Below are 18,551 nucleotides of genomic sequence, written 5' to 3'. Positions count from 1 at the left end.
GCTGTGTAACCTTGCCTTCTCTGAGCCTCAGTTTCCCTCTGTACATTACAAGGGCTGTACTAGAGCAGTGCTTCTTAAACACTAACATGCATCGGAATCACTGAGGGCTCTTATTAAAATGCTGATGTTGATTCAGAGAGTCTGGGTTGGGGCCTTGAGCTCTGCATGTCTAACAAGCGCCCTGGTGGTGCTGGGGGACCACCCCTGGAGTATCCAGGGACTCGCCCATCTTGGCTTCTCCTCCAGCTCCACAAACTCTAGATTTAATGATTCTCTGTCAGGGAATATGTTTATCATTCCTCCAATCCCCCAACACCCGGGGCAGCCAGGGGCCTTGCTGGCCGCCAGGGGCCTTGCTGGCCGCTGAGGCTGCTCTATTTAAATGTCGCATTAGAAACGCAGATGAGGCGAAGGGATCCCATCTGTGAGCCCTGGGAGAGGAAGTGAGACAATGGAGCCAATTGAGGCTTCCAATCTAGATAATCAATACAAATATTATTGGGAGGGTGATTTATGTGGCCAAGCCGGGCAGGAGGATGGGGCTGTGTTAGAGGCTTGCCCTGCCTGTGGGGGAGGGGCAGCCAGTAGTCCTCAGTCAGGCCAGGGGGCCCAGGATGGTCTGAGAACCTGCTCCCTCCTTCTCAGGGCTCCATCCAGCTGAAAGGATGGTGTCTTCTGAGACTTGCATTCATACACAGTTAGAATGCAGTCTGGGAATTTCAGCAAACACCAAGTATAAACAATCCCTATTAACGCCTGGAATCTGGAATCCCCAGAAACGCCCGGAATCTCAGATTTGAGTCTGTAAAACACTCAGAATCTCAGATTTGACAGCGTCCCGAGGCGCTAGACCCCATAGGCAGGTAGGTGCAAGATGCAGGCCCACCTTTGTCTGGGTGCCCTGCCCAGGAGCTCTTGGCCGGCTTTGCAGCAGTGAGCAGTCTTTGGTGAAATCTGCATAGATGTCAGCCAGGCTTCTACACCAGGCTATTCTGCAAGACTTTCTCCCCATGGCTCCCTGAAGCTTTCCCAGAACACTCTGAGGGCCCTGAGGTTGGCTGTTCCAGGAATGCAGGACTTTCTTAGCTTTAGGTTCGGCTCTGGAGGGAGAGGTATGCCGGCCAGGGGGCTAAAGGCTTAGGTAGTGGGACACCTGGCAGGCCGGGAACTGGGGGAGGGCCACCCTGCCCACCCGGGATTATTACATCAGCCCCTCCCCTTCCTGCCCTTGGTCCTGGTCACCTTTGTCCTGCAGGTAGTTGCCACCTTGAAGAAACAGCACTGGGCCAGGAGGCAGGACCCCTGGGTTCCAGTGGCAGCTCGGCCGCTGAGCAGCCCGCAGTGCAGGGGACAAGCATGTCTGGCTCTGGGCCTGGTTTCTTCACCTGCCAAGCAAGGATGAGAAGGCCCCACTCTACCTGCCTCCAAGGTTGAGGCCCTTCAGCTGGGATGTGGAGGTGTCAGCAACCCCTGGCTATAGGAAGCAGGGCTGCTGGGTGGTGGGACTTGAGTCTCAGCAGAGGAGCACCTGGGGTCAGCTGAGCCAGCCCTCAGGGAGGGGGAGGGGCCCCAGCATCAGGGCTGGTGGTGTGGGAGCAACTCTGCTTTTATAAGCCACGGGGTTGGATATTCCTGCCTCTTTTCATTTGCAGAAGAGGGCTCCTCTACTTGATTAAGAAGAAAAGCCCAGAACACCCAAGGTTTTGCAGTAGGCCAGCCTCCCAGGACTGACAGTGCCCAGAACAGCCCCGAGCAGGCCTCCGGAGGGGCTGTGATAGCCAGGGAGGTGGTCTTTTGAGAGGGTGGGCATGTGGACTCTGGAGTCGAATGGAATTGGAATCTCAGTTCCACCACTTACGAGCTGGAGACCTTCGGTGTGTGTTAGCCTTTCTGATCCTGTTTACTCTTTTGTAAAATGGGGTAATTGAAATGAGAGAATATCTTATTCTCAAAGAGTATATGATTATTAAAGCAAGAATATTCATAATAACCACCTGAACTCCGTGCTGTTGTACGGCGGCAGGGGGATACCGTCATAGGCTCAGGTGAAGGTTTCCCCTCTCGAGAACTGATTCGTGGGGCTTCCAGAAGGGATACTGCTTCTCTCCCCTTAGTGGGGCCCTGGCATATCAGCTGCAGTTTAGAAGAGGCTTCTTCAGCATGATTCCAAGCAGCAGGGCGGACTGGCCATGCTCTGGCTGCTGTCCCAGGCTGGATGCGGAAGGGTATCTGGACCCTTCTGTTGCGTGCAGTCCGGTCTCTCAGTTCACACCTGGGTCCCTCCCTCACTGGGCGATACAGCGGTGAGTGAGACCACCCAGGCCCAACCCTCAAGGAGCTCCCAGGCGAGAGCCCCTTCTCCTTTCTAGGGGCTGACTCTGAGTAGGAAGAGCCTGGGCCCCTCACTCTCTGTGTCCCCTTGGGCGCTTTCCATCCCCTCCCTGCACCAGTGGGTTTCCTCACAATTGTGGGAAGGCATGGGCAGGGCACGGAGTGTGTACTGTGTGGGTTTGTTCCGGTTAGGCATGGATTAGTCTGTGATTCCAGCTGTGTCACCACTGCTCAGGGTCACAGGGAGTCAGCCTGCCCCAGCATGGGCTCTGCCCCTCGGGGCAGCTCCCCCGTTCACCCTTGCCCCTCTGAGAACGTGAGCTCCTTGAAAGCAGTGACCTTTCTGCCTGTCTGCATGTCTAGTACATGTCCTGAAAGCAGCCCCCCCTTAAAGGTTACTGGATAAATGAATAAAATAATTACGGGGCCACGCAAAGCACAGTCAGGGGCTGACTTGCGTGACTCACCTAGGAAAGTATGTGGGGTCTTCCAGGGCTTTTGCTGGAAGTGGGAGGGGGCCCTCTGGTCCCCATTTCTCTCATTCTGGTACCTGCTGCAGGGCTGTGCTGGAGCAAGGAGCAAGGTCCTTTGGGCTGGCTGGTGTGGCTGAGGCAGCTGAGACTCTTTTCCCTGAGTCTGACGGCCCATAGTCCGTTCTCCAGACCACAGCCCAAACCGTGAGACTGTGTCACTCCATTAGTCGAAGGCTCCCAGCTCATTTAGAATGCAGTCCAAGTCCTTGGATCGGCAGGAAGGCCTGGTGCAGCCTGGCTCCTGACTAGCAGCCTCACCTTGGGCTCCACTGCCTCGTCCTTGCCCGCTCCACTCCAGCCCCAGCGAGCTTCCTGCCGCCCTTGGAACATGCCAAGCATGTCCCCAGCTAAGGGCCTTTGCTGTGTCCTCAGCCTGGGGATGCCCTTCTCCCAGATGTCCCCATGGCTTTTGCTCCCTCACCTCACTCAGACTACTGTTCAGTTGTCCCCTTATCAGGGAATTCCTGTCTCTGTCCCCTCGTGGGTATGCTTCTCTTCCTAGCACTTATTGCTCCCTGAGGTTCTGGTAAGTATTTAGTTATTCGCTCTCTGTGTCTCCTGTTATAGTGCAAACTCTAAGGCTAGGCCGCTTCAGTCTATTGTGTTCACTGCTGTATCCCCTGCACAGAGCCAGCCACAAACAATGGTTCAATACATGCTTGGGCCAGTGAATACATGGCTGACCCATGTGTGCGTCCCGGATTGTAGACGGGACCACTTCCCCGGGGCGGGGGCAAGTGCCTGCACAGAGCCCAGCACACAGTAGGTACCTGGGCAGTCCGTGCTCCCTCCCTCCTCTTCTCCTGTCCTCCTCTCCCGTCCTTCCTTCTAGCCAGCCTTGCATCTTGCAACAGGGATACAGTGAGCGACAGGACCAGCTTCCCCAAGGGGCGCTCCCAGCTGGGAAGGGGCATTAATATCTCCGTCTGAACCCCCTGCCCTCTGAGCTCATGTTCCACGACTTCTGTCCCCAGTGAGGAGTGGCCACCCACACGTCGCTGACTCTGCAGCTCGAGTGGCCACATGAGACATACAGCTAGGATTAAATATAGCTCCCGATCGATCCTATTGATTCTTTCTCTCTTCCTTTCCGGCTTGCCCACGTGGCCTGCGAACCTCCTTGGGGGACTTTAGGAGAAGGGGAACCATGGGCACCTTTGGGGAAAGGCCACAGTGGGTGTGTGTGGGTGTGTGAGGATAGTGATGCCGAAACATCTCCAGAAAGGGCTCCTTCCCCCCACCCCCATTCTTTCCCTTCCCCTCCCCTCGACCTGGTCCACCTTCAGAGGGGAGGAAGGGAGTATGATTTGGTGTCACCTCCCAGTGCCTTTTGTGGCAAGGACGTTTCCTCGCTGGAGGATGAGGCCTGGAGAGTGGCCAGCAGCATTGTCAGCACTGGAATTGTTGCGGCCGGCTGGCCGGCTGCTGGCCACCCCGTTGCAGGGTCTGGGTACGGCCAGCTCTGCCCAGCCTCTCACTGGCTCCCAGCTCCCCCACTGCTCTCTCAGGTCTTGGGGATTTTACCCCGAGGCTTGGGGGAAAAGAAACCAATTCTCCTGCTTAGTTTTTTCCAGTTCCCTTTCTCTGGGTCTTCTGTGTCCCTCTTTGTATGTGTCTCTCTGGCTCTCTGTCTGCCTCTTGGTCTTTCCCTGTCGTTTCCTACCCTTCAAACCAAAAGTCTTTGAAGTGAGGCTATGGATTGCCCGCAGGGAAGCCCAGCTAGGGAATCACACTGGAATCAGTCAATCAGTCCATCCATCAAAGTCATTTCTTTTTTCTCTGCCATGGCTGACCTGCCTGATGTCTGTCCTGCTCTGCTCACCTCTGTCTGAATCTCTCTGTCTCAGGCTAGCTCCGGAGTTACTGTGCCTGTGTTCAAATCCTGGTCCTACTGTGTGACTCTGGCAAGTAACTTAACTGCTCAGGGCCTCAGTTTCTTCATCTGTAAAATGGGTGTAATAGTGCCTACCTCACGGGGTTGTTGTGAGGATCTAATGAGACATTCCACATTCAGACTCCAAGCACAGTGCCTGACAGATGGTAAATGCTCAAATAAGTATTAACAGTTTTTGTTTAGTTTTTTAAATTGTCATTGTTACTCCATGCATTTAAGAGAAACAGGGAAAAAAAGACAGCATGAGTTCTTATTGAAAGGGCTTTCTTTCTGGATCCTTTTTTTTTTTTTTTTTTTTGTGGTACGCGGGCCTCTCACTGTTGTGGCCTCTCCCGTTGCGGAGCACAGGCTCCGGACGCGCAGGCTCAGCGGCCATGGCTCACGGGCCCAGCCGCTCCGTGGCATGTGGGATCTTCCCGGACTGGGGCACAAACCCGTGTCCCCTGCATCGGCAGGCGGACTCTCAACCACTGCGCCACCAGGGAAGCCCCTGGCTCCTTTTTCTTCCACTTGCTCTTTTTCCTTTTCTGCTTTCCTCTCTCAATGCTGGAGAAGGGATTGGGTCCTTCGAGCTCCTGGCCCCCAGCCATGGGCAGGTGCTGGGCTCCTGCTCTGTGCTGGGCCCTGGTAAGACTGGCTCTGTGGACTTTGCCTTCAGGGGAGCTGGGTTGTAGGACCCCCCGCCCAATCCTGCACTCACTCACCCTCTGGTGCGTGCAGCCTTTCCTTCTAGTCAAAACCAGATCTGAAGTCATTTCATGCCTCTCTGGCTGCGGTTTGAACCCAGACTTGGGTGGTCCTATGGGCTCCCCCACCTCCCAGAGTCAGCTCGAAGGTATTTTCCTCAGGGTGACCATTGGCACCCCTTCCTCCCTCAAGGTCATTTGGAAGTGGAGCTGAGGAGGGATGGGCCCCCACCTCTGGCTCTTTGGGCATCCCAGCCCACAGACTTCTGCCCCAAGAAGGTGAGGTCGAGCGAAGACCTTCTCTGCCTGCCTTTGGTGTTCGTTCACTCACTAACCCCCCCAGGAAAGGGACTGGCATGGAGGAGAAGTGACTGGTGGGGGAGACAGGGTAAGACCCAGACTTCCGTGTTAGCCTGCCTGGGTTTGAATCCTGCCTGCATTTTAACTCCATCCCTGTCTGACCTTGGGACTCAATTTTCTCACCTGTAAAATGGGGATAATAAAAAATAGTTCTAATCTCCTGGGATTGTTGTAAGGATGGGTGGGTAGGAGCTCAGAGTTCTAGTGAGCGGCAGGAGTAACACGGTGGTGGTGGGGGGCGTGGGGAGGTAGAGGGAGGAGTTGCTAAGGGCATTGACCTGGGATCAGAGACTTGGTTTGAACTTCTACCTGCTTTTACTACCTGTGTACCATTAGGCAAGTCCCTTTACCTCCCTGAATCTCGTTTGCTTTAACTTTTAAATAGCTTTATTCATACCTACCTCACCAAGCCCTTTATGCACTTACTAAAATTTACTTATTGGTCATTTGCTGTGAGCCAGGTATGGGCTAAGAGCTGGAAACCAGAGTGGTGAATGAGACAGTTAAGGGCCTGCCTTCATGGAGCTTACCTTCCAGTGGATAGAGACAGACAATAGAAAAGGTAGCAAATAAAACAACTTGGGGAAGGGCTCTGAGGAAAATGGAGCAGGGGGTGGCTAGAGCTGAACTGGGAGGATAGTACGACATTGGACAGCATGGCCAGGGGAGGCCTCTCTGAGGAGGTGGCATCTGAGCTGAGATGTCAACCTAGGAAGTGAGAAGCCACTATGGGAGGCTCTGGGCACGAGCAATCTCCAGGCAGAGGAAAAGTGCAAAGGCCGTGAGGTGGGAGTGTGCTTGGTGTCTTAGAGCAGGAACAGTAAGGAGGCTTGTGCGGCTGGAGGGCTGTGAGTGAGGGAGGGAGGTGGGAGCAGGCAGCAGGGGCCAGACCACGTGCCCCTTCCGGGTCCCCGTAAAGAGTCTGGATTTTTAGTGGGTTGGAGATCCATAGGAGGCTTTAGCAGGGACGAGGCACAATTAATTTTATATTTTGAAAGGATCCCTCTGGCTACTGTGTAGAGAAGAGACTGCTGGGGACAAGAGTGGCAGAGAGAGGATGGGGGCATGCCAGGGTGGTGAGGGGCGAGATACTATCCTCAACCCCTCCCGCCTGGCCTGGGACAGACACGAGAATGGAACTGAGCGGAGATGAGGTTCCTAGCTCCTGAGAGCTGCATCTTGGGGGCTTGGGGCTTGAGTCAGGAGAAGGGGGAGCGTGATGCTGAGGACCAGGCAGGCTCTGGGGCAAACCTGGTCTGAGCGGGCGGAGTCTCTCTTTCTGTCTTTCTGAGAAATGCTGCTGCTATTACTCCCCAAAGACTTTACATAATCCTGGCCCGGCTCGCTCTTCATTATGTCATGTGCTGAGTGGAGTCTAGGTCACTCCATGGCTTGTTGCAGTCGGGGAAGAACAGACTTCTGGCTCCCTGGGCACAGAGGCTGGTGCAGACCCTGCCCTCGCTGGGGTGAGGGTGACTGGCTTGCAGGGGTGGAGGTGCAGTCTAGCCCCAGCCCCAGGCCCTTTGGATGGCTTAGGCAGAGGCCAGGGCTTCCTGAGATGGGCTGTGGTTAATGAGAGATGGGGGTTGTGCTTTGAGCCAAGTCTCCCCAGAGCTGGGGGCCCTCCTCTGGGACCCAGGCCCCAGCAGGAAGAGCCAGGCAGACCTGACGTCAGCCCTTCCTGCTGGGTTGCTTCTCTGAACCTCAGTTTCTTACACTGTAAAAAGGGGACAAAGGTACCCAACCTCGTGGGGATATGTGACTTTAGCAGGCTCACATGGGAGCCAGATCCAGCGTGTAGTAGGAGCTCTTCTTAGGACAGAGGCCCAGGCATGTGCTGGGGGAGGGCAGACAGAGCAGTTTTCCCCTTGGACTCAACTTGGGGTTGCCTGGGCCCCAGCCCTGTGGCCTCACCCTCTTCTTAGGGTTTCCCGTGCCTGCCCCTCTCCAATGCCAGAGACATTCAGAATAGGGTCAAGCCCCATTCCCACTGCATGGGTAAGGAAACTGGGGTTCAGAAGGGTGTGTGGCTTACTCAAGGTCACACCCCCAGGATGGCAATTCCAGAAATGGAATCGGACCCCATGAATCCCAGTCTAAGGCATTTTCTGATGCACTCACAGTGTGGGGTGCCTGCGACCCTGGAGGATGCTGAGGAAGTTGAGGACAGAGGGCACACCTTGGGGAGGCAAGTTCTGCTCCACCTCTGCCCTTTCACACACATCTGATTTTTTTCCACTACTTTTTTTTTTTTCTGGGAAAACAGTTTTGTTTTGCAGTTATTAGGAAACTTAAACAATAATTACTGAGTTTCCCCTACCCAGCCTCTGAGAACAGGGCGCTAGGCCCTTTACAGCATCATTTTATATAATCCTCGCCATAACTGTTGAAGATTGGAGGTGACTATTCCCATTTTACAGATGAAGAAACTGAGGCCCAAGGTCATACAGTGGCAAGTGGGGCCAGGGATTCATATCCATATCTGTGCATTTCAAAGCTCTCACCTGTCCCCTTACACATGCTACCTTCGTCAGAAGCTCCTAGAGTTGGGGACCCTCCTGACTCCCCAACAACCCCCATCCCGTGTGGGGCCTGAGCTTTGTGAGGAGATACAGAAAGCATATCCCAGAGCTGCTGTCATGTTTGGCCCTTGGTTCCCCGGGACAAGCAAGCTAAGAGGAGAGTTAATGGGGAATTTGAGTTAAGGGGAACAGGGAACGTGAAGGGCTTGTAACCCCCTGTCTCAGTGTTGGCTAATATTCTCAACTCAGTGGTTTACTAGGGGTGGGGGAAGGTGGAGAGAAGAATGTGCCCCCCACCCTTGTTCCTAGAATTACTAAATTCTTGTTAGATCTTTAAATTTTATGTAAATTCTTCTTTTTTTCCTTGGAAAGGTGGGTATCATATTTTAATTAGTAGTGGTGTCAAAGGAAGGCTAGATTAATTATTGGAAATCCTGAGTTCCAGATGGTTTTAATTTTCACAGCAGGGCACCAGGGTATATATTTAAAATTTTTTTAAATTAAAATCATACCTAGTGTATTTTAGGGGCACTGAGGTACACTCTTTGTGGCTCCAAGGATACTGTATTTAGGGCTATGATTTTTGTTATTGAGAAGCAAGGGCCTTGTCACTGACATAAAAATTTTGTGGGTGAGGGAGGGGCAGGTGCTGGGAAGCAAAGAGTCAGGGGAGAGAGGGTGAGAATGGGGGGGGCGTCATAGGCAAAGAAGGGGGTGGTGGTGGTGGGAAATCCAGGCACAGGGATTCAGAGGTTCAGAGAGGGCACATGACCTGCCAAAGTCACACAGCACCTTACTGGGGAGAAAATGTGGACTGGCAGAGGGACAGGGAGGGGTCTCACAGTATGCCTAATCAAGAGACAGTCACCCTTTGGCCACTTGATGTCCTTGTTTAGTCAGGCCTTTGGGGATCAGCTCTGGACAACCCCATCCTGAGGGAGGCTCTGTGGAGCATAGATGGTTTAGCATGGGGCCTCCCACTCCTCACCAGGGGGTACTGGGTCCTGGTTGGGACTTCTGGGCTCCTGGGAGGTAGTTATTCTTCAGCCTTGGTGGCCTTGATTGAGGAAGGTGAAATATTACGCAGATAGCCTCCTTTCCCCAGGGACTCGAAACACCCCTCCCTGACCCTTCCCCACTTCAAGTGGCCAGGGCACTCCCTCACCCATATCCCCAGAGGGGAGGGGACTCTCCAGATGTTGTTTTCCCTGGAGGAAGGGGCCTGTGACCTAACTTTTGGAGGAAGCAGCTTGGCATTCCACAAGGCAAGGTGTGTGTGTGTGTGTTTTGTGTGTGTGCGTGTGTGTGTGGTGTGCATGCCTGTGTGAGCTCACGTGCCTCTGAATGTCTGACCCCTTAGTCCAGAGACTGCTGCTTTTCTCGGGTTATTTGTGTGGCTGTCTGTCCTGCCTTGGGGAAGGGTATTGGCGGGGGAGGGGAAGTGGATGATGAGGGGAGGAGAAGGCACACTGGTCTTCGGCCACAAGGGGCGATCTGGGTCCCAAGTGGAGTCGAGAGAGGCTGGGAGTCGGGGAACAGGTGTCAGACAGCTTCTCTCCCTGCCTAAGGGGCAGGGTGCTCCCGAGAGACCTGTCAGAGGCATCCCCCATGCCTGATATTGGGGGCAGTGGGAGGTCCAGGGACAGGGTCAGGGATCATGTTGCTGAGTCTTTAGGCCAGCCATTGCCCCGGTAAAAAAATGTGTCTTGTTCTCCTTCTGCCTTTCGAAGCCCAGCTCCTAGTGGAGACAGATACCTTCGGTAGTCAAGTCCGGATCAAGGGCAAGGAGACGGAATTCTACCTGTGTATGAACCGGAAAGGCAAGCTTGTGGGGAAGGTAAGTGATGGTCTAGATTGGGTGGGTCCCCCGGCAGCTCTGGGTAGCTGGAACAGTGCGTCCAGGGCCCTGTCAGCCCCAAATGGAAAACAGGCCCCATGAGTGTGTGTGTGTGTGTGTGTGTGTGTGTGTGTGAGATTCCCATTGTGATCTCTTCCTTTCACCACCCCACTTCTTCTCTGTCCCCGCACCTGCAGCCTGCCAGGCCGAGGTATCTGTGGCTGTGACTTTGGTGAGCACGCAGGGCCCTGATCTCTCCTGGTGGATGTGGAGCTCTGGCTTGCTTCGTAGTGGGAGAATCCTCGAGGGGTTCTGAGCCTCCCTGCCTGAATGTACCTGATGTCTGGGAACAGGGAACCATTAGGCCAAGGGCAGGGCCTGCAGCATTGTTTTAACGATCACCAGGGGTTTACGACTCCTCAAAGCAGTGCCTCTGGAACCCAGCAGGCTCGTCAGCTCTGGGCCTCATGATTCTAGCATTTCAGGAAGATTTTATTACTTTGGAAGAGTAGGCAAGAGAGCTGCATGTAACAAATTAGGGCAGGGGTGGGGTGTGGACCCACATGCCAGGGGTTCTGAGCCTCCACTGATGCTGCCCTCCCCCCCTCTTCCTAGTGTCTGTTTGTGAAGTTCATACACTTGCTTCCTTTGGATGTTCCAGTGGAAAGCATTACTGGTGGTAGCTCTATAGTGGCATGCTCCATGTTCCCTTCTCTCTGCAGGGACCCGACTCACCCCCTATCCAACTTGTATAATGGAGGGGGCTGTGGCTTCTGCTGGATCGGTGGAGTGGGGGGTGGAGGGTAGACCCAGATTCCAAGGAGGATGGCTTCTTCTACTTGGCGGCAAGACCTTGGGTGATGATTTCCATTTATTACACCTTGTTGGGGGGAAGGAAGCATGACCTCAACTCCTGTTTAAGCCATGGTTTTGACTTCCTGAATCCCTCAATTCTTATCCGTCTCCCCTGCCCCATTCCCAAGTGACTGTGGAGAAGGTAACAGGCCAGGGACCTGTTACCTGGCTGGACAGAGCCAGGGTATTGTTGCTTATTATTTGTTAATAACAACGGTACCAATAGCCTCTGTTAATTGAGCACCTGCTTTCTGCTGGGCACTGAGCAAAAATGCTCCAAAATAATCCCAAGAGGTTGGTACCGCCACCATCCCCATTTCCCAGATGAGAAAGATGAGGCTTGGCCACATCCGGGCACTTGTCCCAGGTCCCACGCTAGAGGTAGGCGGGCTTCAAAGCCCGGTTTGGAAGGCAAAGGAATCCAGAGGCATTGCCCACACCGACTGGAGCTTCTCAAAGAGCAAAATAATAGTAATCCGTGTAGCGCGGCCCCGGGATGCCAAGGAGTGGTTTTAATTAGTGATTCACTTTCCGCGTCCCGAGGCCGGCCCGCCGGCCAGCGAGGGGGTCCGGGGCAGGGGCGGCGGGCAGGCTGGGCGCCGGGTGCCCTGGCCTGGCCGTGCGTTTCCTGTGGCGGCGCGGCAAGCACCGCGTCAGGCGCTTTGTTCTCCTGCCCGCCTGGGCCGCCTCCCAGGCCCAACCTGCTTGCAGTTGTGGGCCCGGCTTTCTCCCCCCAACCTTTTTTTTTTTTCTGTTTAAAGGAGGGGCCGCGCTGCAGCCCGCCGTGCCCAGTGCCTGCGCGCCCCTCCCTCCCCGTCTACGCGGTTCCCGGCATCTTGACCCCAGGAGGGCCGTCTTGGGGTCAAAAGAACAGCCCCGTCCCTTCGGGCTGCTCCCCGCCGCCGGCCGCCCTCCGCCCGCCCGCCGGCTGGCCGCTGAGTCACCGCTTCCACAGGAGCCGGCTCCGATTTCCTGCCCCCTCGCCCTCTCTCCCGTCATTAATATTGGGGATGGTTCAGCTGGCGGCGAGGCTCCGCGTAGTCCGGGGAGGCTCGCCCCAGCCCGCCCGCCCGCCCCCTCCTCTCCCCTCCCCTCGCTCCGCCTCGCTTGCTGCAGCTCCCCCCATCATCCCTTTCCGGTCTTCTGGGCTGACCTGGGAGGCTCCAAGGGCGCCCCACCAACCCATAGCACCCTAGTCCCCCTGTCCTGACTTTGCCCTGGACAGGTCCCCTTGTTGGCCTCTGCCTAGCCCAGCGCCCCTCACTCTCTGGCTCCTGCAGCTGGAACCCCAGGCCCTTGGGTTGCTGTTCCATCACAGACGCCCCAGCCAGTCAGACCCCGGTCCTGGAATTACTCTTGATAGCTGGTGTGTCTGCTCCTTCCCTAACTCCTGCCTCAGTTCTGGCCTCATACCTTCTCGGGAATAATGTTCCTCAGCGGCCTCAGGCTCCACCTCCAGGCCTTTCCCCGGTGCCCACCCTCAGCTTTCTAAAGCACAAAAGGGATCAGGTCTTCCCCACCCTCTGCCCCCAGCTCAGCTCAGAACTAGCCCCTGGGTCCTCACCATCTACCCAAGAAAGGCTACACTCCTCGGGGAGAGCTCCCCTGCCCTCATGGTCCTTATGTCACGGACACATGGCACTGCCAGCCTCTACTCCCTGATGGGGCCTTCAGGCTTTGTACATGCTGTACCCTCTGCCAGGACTGCGCTTCCCTTGACCATCCGCCCGAGTTCTGGCTCATCCTGCCATAGCCTCTGGCTTCACTGACTGCTCAGTCAGCGCACCCGCCCTGGAGCCCATAGCCCTGTCACACAGCCATCTCTCTCCGGTCTGCTAACCTGGGTTGTCACTGTCTGTCTTCGTGCCTGCATCCCCCGCTGCATCCAATTGTGGATCCATCCATCATGCTTCTTGTACCTGCCCAAAGGGCTACAGGGGCACCGAAGAAATAGAAATGTGGGTGCTTGCTTTCTGAGGATTGACTCTTAAACTACAGCCAGAATTAGCCACATGAGGCCCAGGAATCCAAGTGCTCTGACCTCACTGGGCCTCAGTGTCCTCACCTGTAAAATGGGAAGATAACGCTGGCACTTAGTAGGCACTTACTTGTTAAACATGAGTTACCTTCCTCTTTGAAGCCAGGTCCTTCACCTGTGGGAATCCTTGACCTCAGCTTAGGCTCTGGCTCCTTTGGCTCAACAGGATAGCTTCCTTGGATGGTCTTGACACTGGGTGTCAATCTTCTACATATCTGGCCACAGCTGGACACATCTGCTGAGCCCGCAGCAGAGCCTTTGCCAATGTTCCGGACCCTTGGCTGTGCTATTCCCTCTGCTGCATTGTACCCATCATATGCCAGAGCTCTTCTCCCGAGCCCCAGAGAGAGAAGTAGCCCCGCTTCTCCTTGCCACCTCTCTGGGCCCCACGTCCACCTGACCTAGGAGATAGCACTTCCTTTCATTCCATAAAGAGTTGTTGAGTGTCAAACACTGTGTACTAGGCAGTTTTTCCCCATTTGTGGAGTTCAACCCAGATGGATTTTTCTCATCTGCCCCCTCCTGTGTGATTACTGGTGTGTCCTCTTTGGGGCAGCATAGGGCCCCAGACCCTTTCAGGGCAGAGGGTACCCTGCCTACCACTGTATCTTTGTGAAGACTGCTTTCGTTGGAAGTGACTGAAACCCAATTCAAAATGCCTTTAAGCAAAAAAGGACGTTTTTGCCTATGTAACTAAAAACGTCCAGGGGGTAGTTCTAGTTGCAAGGAAGACTGGATCTAGGGGCCAAATGATGTGATCAGGATTCAGTCTTCAGGTCAAATAGGAGGAATAGGACTCCAGTTTGGAAAGAAGGAGGTTGGAGGTGGTAGAGGGGGAGAGATGATCAAATTCTACTAAATCACCAAGGTTCTGGGATGGGCTATTCACTTACTCTCTAAATATTGATGATCTGCCTTGCCTGAACTGATTGAGTCAGCATTTTCAGGGGTGAGGCCCATGCATATGTGTTTTTTTAAATCTCTGCAGGCCATAAGCAGGGTTATAGAGGTAGTCAGCAGAGGTGAGGGTCAAGCCCCGGGACAGCCTACTGTTAGCTTCTTATCCACTGGGTCTGAGTTCATGGTGGGGTACTTGTGACCATCATAGGCCCCATGGCTCCTCCCAAGGGGCTCCTGACCTCTGGGGTGTCGGGAATCTCAGCCTGAAGCCCAGATCCTCAACCCAGACGTGGATGAGCACGTGTGCCAGGCAGTGTGCTGGCCCTTGAACCTCTGAGTTCTTGCTTCATGCCCACGGCGGCTCTGTGGGTCTGGGGGAGGGGAGGTGTTTTGATGGGCAGCGCCCACTCTTCCATACCCTTCCTCCTCATGGGCCTGCCTGGCGCTAGACAGCAGAGACGCGAGCTGCACGTGGCAAACACAGGTTCAAATCCTGGCTCTGCCACTTAACAAGCTCCGTGACTTTGGGAAAGCCATTTTTGCCTCTTTGAACTGTTTTCTTCTACCAGGTAGAGTCTACCTTAGCAAGTTGAGAGGATTAAATGAGACAATGCATGTGGAAATGTCTGGCCTGTAGTTGGCAATCAATAAATTCTGAATGATTGAGTGAATGGATGAGGAGGGAGACCAAGGCTGGCAGGCAGAGAGCCCCAGCCCTCTCCTCACTCTTCTCAGCACATCCCCCACAGGAGGAGGGGCCTCTCATAGCTCATGACTGTCTCTGGGACGTTAGTCAGGGATCCAGGAGGCAGAGTCCACTTTCTTTTGGAGGAAAACCCATTCATGGGTCAACCCCACCATTTCTATCCCAGCAGAAGTCTCATCCGTTTAACCACAAATGCTCTGGGCACCCCTATCTTGGGCTAAGATTTGTGCTGAGCCAGGAGAGCAACTGAGAAGCAGTCCTGACCTCCTGAAGCTCTTGGGCTGATGAAGAGGCCGGCAGATACAGAATTGCTCTCTTGGGGGGCGGCGGGAGAAGGAATGGGTGTCGAGGGGTTTCGGAAGATGGAGTATGTGAGTTCAGTAAAGCCTGGTGCTTAAATGGAGTTTTGAAGGAAGAGGAGGAAATACCCAGGGAGCCAGATGGCAGTCAGGGAAGGCTTCCCAGGGGAGGTGGTTACTGAACTGAGCCTTGAAGGTTGAAAGCAGTTTTCCAGGCAGGCAGATGCTCTAGGGTGGGGAAACAGCCATGGTGTAGCCTTTATTCAGTTTGTTCCGACTGTTCCATCGAAACCAGCCAAGGGACCTGGACTCAGGTTGGATAGGCAGCTTCCAGAATTATTCATGGGGGGGCCCAGAGCCCAGAGACCACTCCTTCCTATCAGCCTTGCACATATGCCCGGCTTCCCTCACAATATATTGTCCCTCACTCCTCACCCAGCCCCTAATGTCCTCTGGGTCCTGTGTGTGTCTCCCAGGCCCCACCCACCTGCCCACTCTGCAGCCTCCTCAAAAGATCTCTCCTCCAGAGAATGTTTTCTTACCCTGCCTGTCCCGTTCTGCGAAGTTCAACACTTTGTCTGCAGGGCCCAAGCTTGCCCTCTGCTCAAAGGTGAACGTTCCTGGAAGCTCCGGCCCGTTTTCCACTTCAAACAAAAGGCTGGAACTCGCACCTCAGTCTCCACGCACAGCCAGACCGCTGGGCTTCCAACTTGGCTGGGCATCCGTCTGTAACGAGGAGTGGGCCCGGCCTAAATTTGGAGATGTTAGCTGGAAACTCGAGTGCTGCTAATTCAGGCCTTCCAACTTTGTGTGTTTCCCACTCTTCCACATAGAGCAATTCGACTTTCTCAAGGAGGAGATTCAAAGCCTGCTTCGCACCACTCTTTGTCCAGATCCAAGGAGGGAGGCCAGACTGTCCGAACCACCTGCTCTTCAGGAATAATTTAACAAGTTCCTACTGTGTGCCAGGCTCGTTTATAAGCGTCATTCCTCATAACATCTCTATGGCGCAGGAGTCGTTGTCCCTATTTGATCCAGGCGAGGAATCCGAAGTTTAGAGTGGAATTAAATAGCCTGAGGTCACATAAGGAAGTGTTAGAGTTGATTCAACTTCTGACTCTGAATCTAGTGCTCCTTGCCTAGCATAGTCTCCCAGGGAGCTTACCTGGGACCCTGAAATCTCAGAACCTCGGCTACAGGCTTTGGAGTTTGGCCATGCCCAAACTCTTATTTTTAGAGGCTCCCATCACTCTTCACACGAAACATTAAGATGTACCGCACCCCACATGTAATGGAATTTATATTTAACTATATAACAGTGGAGTTGATCGGCAGTTGAGTAGTTGGCTTCATCTCAGCTTTAGTGCACATCAGCTGGGACTCCTTTCTGTTGCATGTGGTAAGACACAGTCTCAACTGTTTTAAAGGACATGAGATATTATTAGCCCACGTAACAGTGAGGTAACTTGAACTTCAGACGCAGCTCGGTCCAGAAGCTAAAAGATGTGAGGAGGACTCGGTTTCTGTCATTCTCTTCCTCTTGGCTTTCCTTGCTCCAAGCTGGCTTTGTCGTCAGACAGAATTTCCCCTCATGGTGGTACAATGGCTGCCTTCGCTTCAGCATTACATGTTTCCCAAGTGTAAATCGGCCTGTGATTTGGGGGATTACGTACACAAGGGTCTAAAGGAACGCTGATTGGATGGCTCAGGCCACATGCTGTGCTGTGCACCAGTCATGGGAAATAATGTGTTGATTGGTCAGGTCTAGGTCTCTTGTTGTAGTAGAGCTGAGGTGGAAGCCCCTGGTGACAGTGTGGAGAGTGGACGAGATGGATCCCTGAGTGGTAATGGGAGGATGTTACCTAACTGGTGAGTAGGGAAGGATGCAGGGGCTAGTAGGACAAATCCACTCCATAGATCCAGGGAGTGAAATTGCTGAGGCCAGAGCTTGGGTCAGGCCCTCTCTACTCCACTACCCCAAGCCTTGGCCACCTGCCCATGCCCTCTCTACAATAGCTCTGTCCCTTATGCCTGCCCTCCCCCTTCTCACCTCCTCCTCTCTCTTCCTGTAGCCCGATGGCACCAGCAAAGAGTGTGTGTTCATCGAGAAGGTCCTGGAGAACAACTACACAGCCCTGATGTCGGCCAAGTACTCTGGCTGGTACGTGGGCTTCACCAAGAAGGGGCGGCCACGGAAGGGCCCCAAGACCCGGGAGAACCAGCAGGACGTCCACTTCATGAAGCGCTACCCCAAGGGACAGGCAGAGCTGCAGAAGCCCTTCAAGTACACCACAGTGACCAAGCGGTCCCGGCGGATCCGCCCCACACACCCCGGCTAGGCTGGCCCCGCTGTGGCCCCGCCAGGCTTCCCCAGCCCACACTCACACTCACGGAGAACTGCAATCAGAGGAATATTTTTACATGAAAAATAAGGAAGAATTTCTATTTTTGTATATTGTGTTGAAAAGAAGACAAAAAACTGAACCAAAATTCTTGGGGGAGGGGAGCGATAAGGATTTTATTGTTGTCTTGAAACTCCCTATGACAAAAGACTCACACCAAGGGACTGTTGTCAACACACAGGTGCTTGTGTCTCTCTAGGAACAGACAACTCTAAACTTGTCCCCAGAGGAGGACTTGAATGAGGAAAACGACACTCTGAGAAACCAAAGTCCTTTTTCCCAAAGGTTCTGAAAGCAAAAAAAAAAAAAAAAAAGAAAAAAAGAAAAAAAAGACAAAAAAAGCAAAAAAAACAAAAAAGAGAGAGAGAAAAACAAAGAGAAAGTAGTATCCCCTCACCCCCAACATACTCCCCACTCTTTCCCAATCCCCTGTCCCTGCCCCAAACTCCAACAAAAATCGCTCTCTGGTTTGCAGTCATTTATTTATTGTCTGCTGCAAGCTGCCCCGAGACACCGCGCAGGGAAGGTGTGCCCCTCGGAATTCTCGGCGCCTCGACTTCCGACGACAGACGGCCTCGTCCAATCCTGGTGACCCTGCATTGCTCACAGTTCTGGAGGATGCTGCTATCAACCTTCCATGACTCACGTGACCTAGTACACCAATGAATAAGGGAATATTTTAAAACCAGCTATATTATATATATTATATATATATAAGCTATTTATTTCACCTCTCTGTATATTGCAGTTTCATGAACCAAGTATTACTGCCTCAACAATTAAAAACAATCGACAAATTATTTAAAAAACCATGAGGCGAGTGGTGGCCAGGGGCCGGGCTCAGGTGCCCTTTGTGTTTCATTCTTCTCAGTCTGAGGTCATTGGGCTGAGAGCTGGGGCCTTGCTTATTCATTCATTCATTCATTCATTCGACATGGGCTATGCTCCAGGCACTGTTGTAGGCACTGAGAATGCAGCCTTAAACAAAGCAGATGGAAACCCTTGCCTCCAGAAAGATTAAATTCTAGTGAGTCATGATTCAGTGGTTTACTCAGTCATATGTTCACATACATTTACTCTGCACCTCCTATGTTCCAAGGCCTTTCAAGGCCCTGGGGATTTATCAAAGAACACAAGAAAAAAAATTCCCAGCCCGCAGGGAACTTCACTTGTAGTAATTCTCTTGAT

General features: G+C 53.6%; 1 protein-coding gene across 1 annotated transcript in view; it reads left to right on the top strand.

Moving 5' to 3' along the window:
* Positions 1 to 18,078, top strand: part of FGF18 (fibroblast growth factor 18) — a gene marked incomplete at its 5' end in the record, with an annotated part of 34,515 nt that extends 16,437 nt beyond the window's left edge. Inside the window, 2 exons of the mRNA XM_081232679.1 lie at positions 10,057 to 10,163; positions 17,034 to 18,078. Coding sequence (XP_081088805.1) covers positions 10,057 to 10,163; positions 17,034 to 17,300 — 374 coding nt within the window. The 3' untranslated portion in view covers positions 17,301 to 18,078. The remainder of the gene's footprint in view (positions 1 to 10,056; positions 10,164 to 17,033) is intronic.
* Between the last annotated feature and the right edge of the window lie 473 nt (positions 18,079 to 18,551).

Source organism: Mesoplodon bidens (assembly GCF_964165515.1).
Source record: "Mesoplodon bidens genome assembly, chromosome: 4".
NCBI lineage: Eukaryota > Metazoa > Chordata > Mammalia > Artiodactyla > Ziphiidae > Mesoplodon > Mesoplodon bidens.
This window is presented reverse-complemented; position numbering and strand designations above follow the sequence as displayed.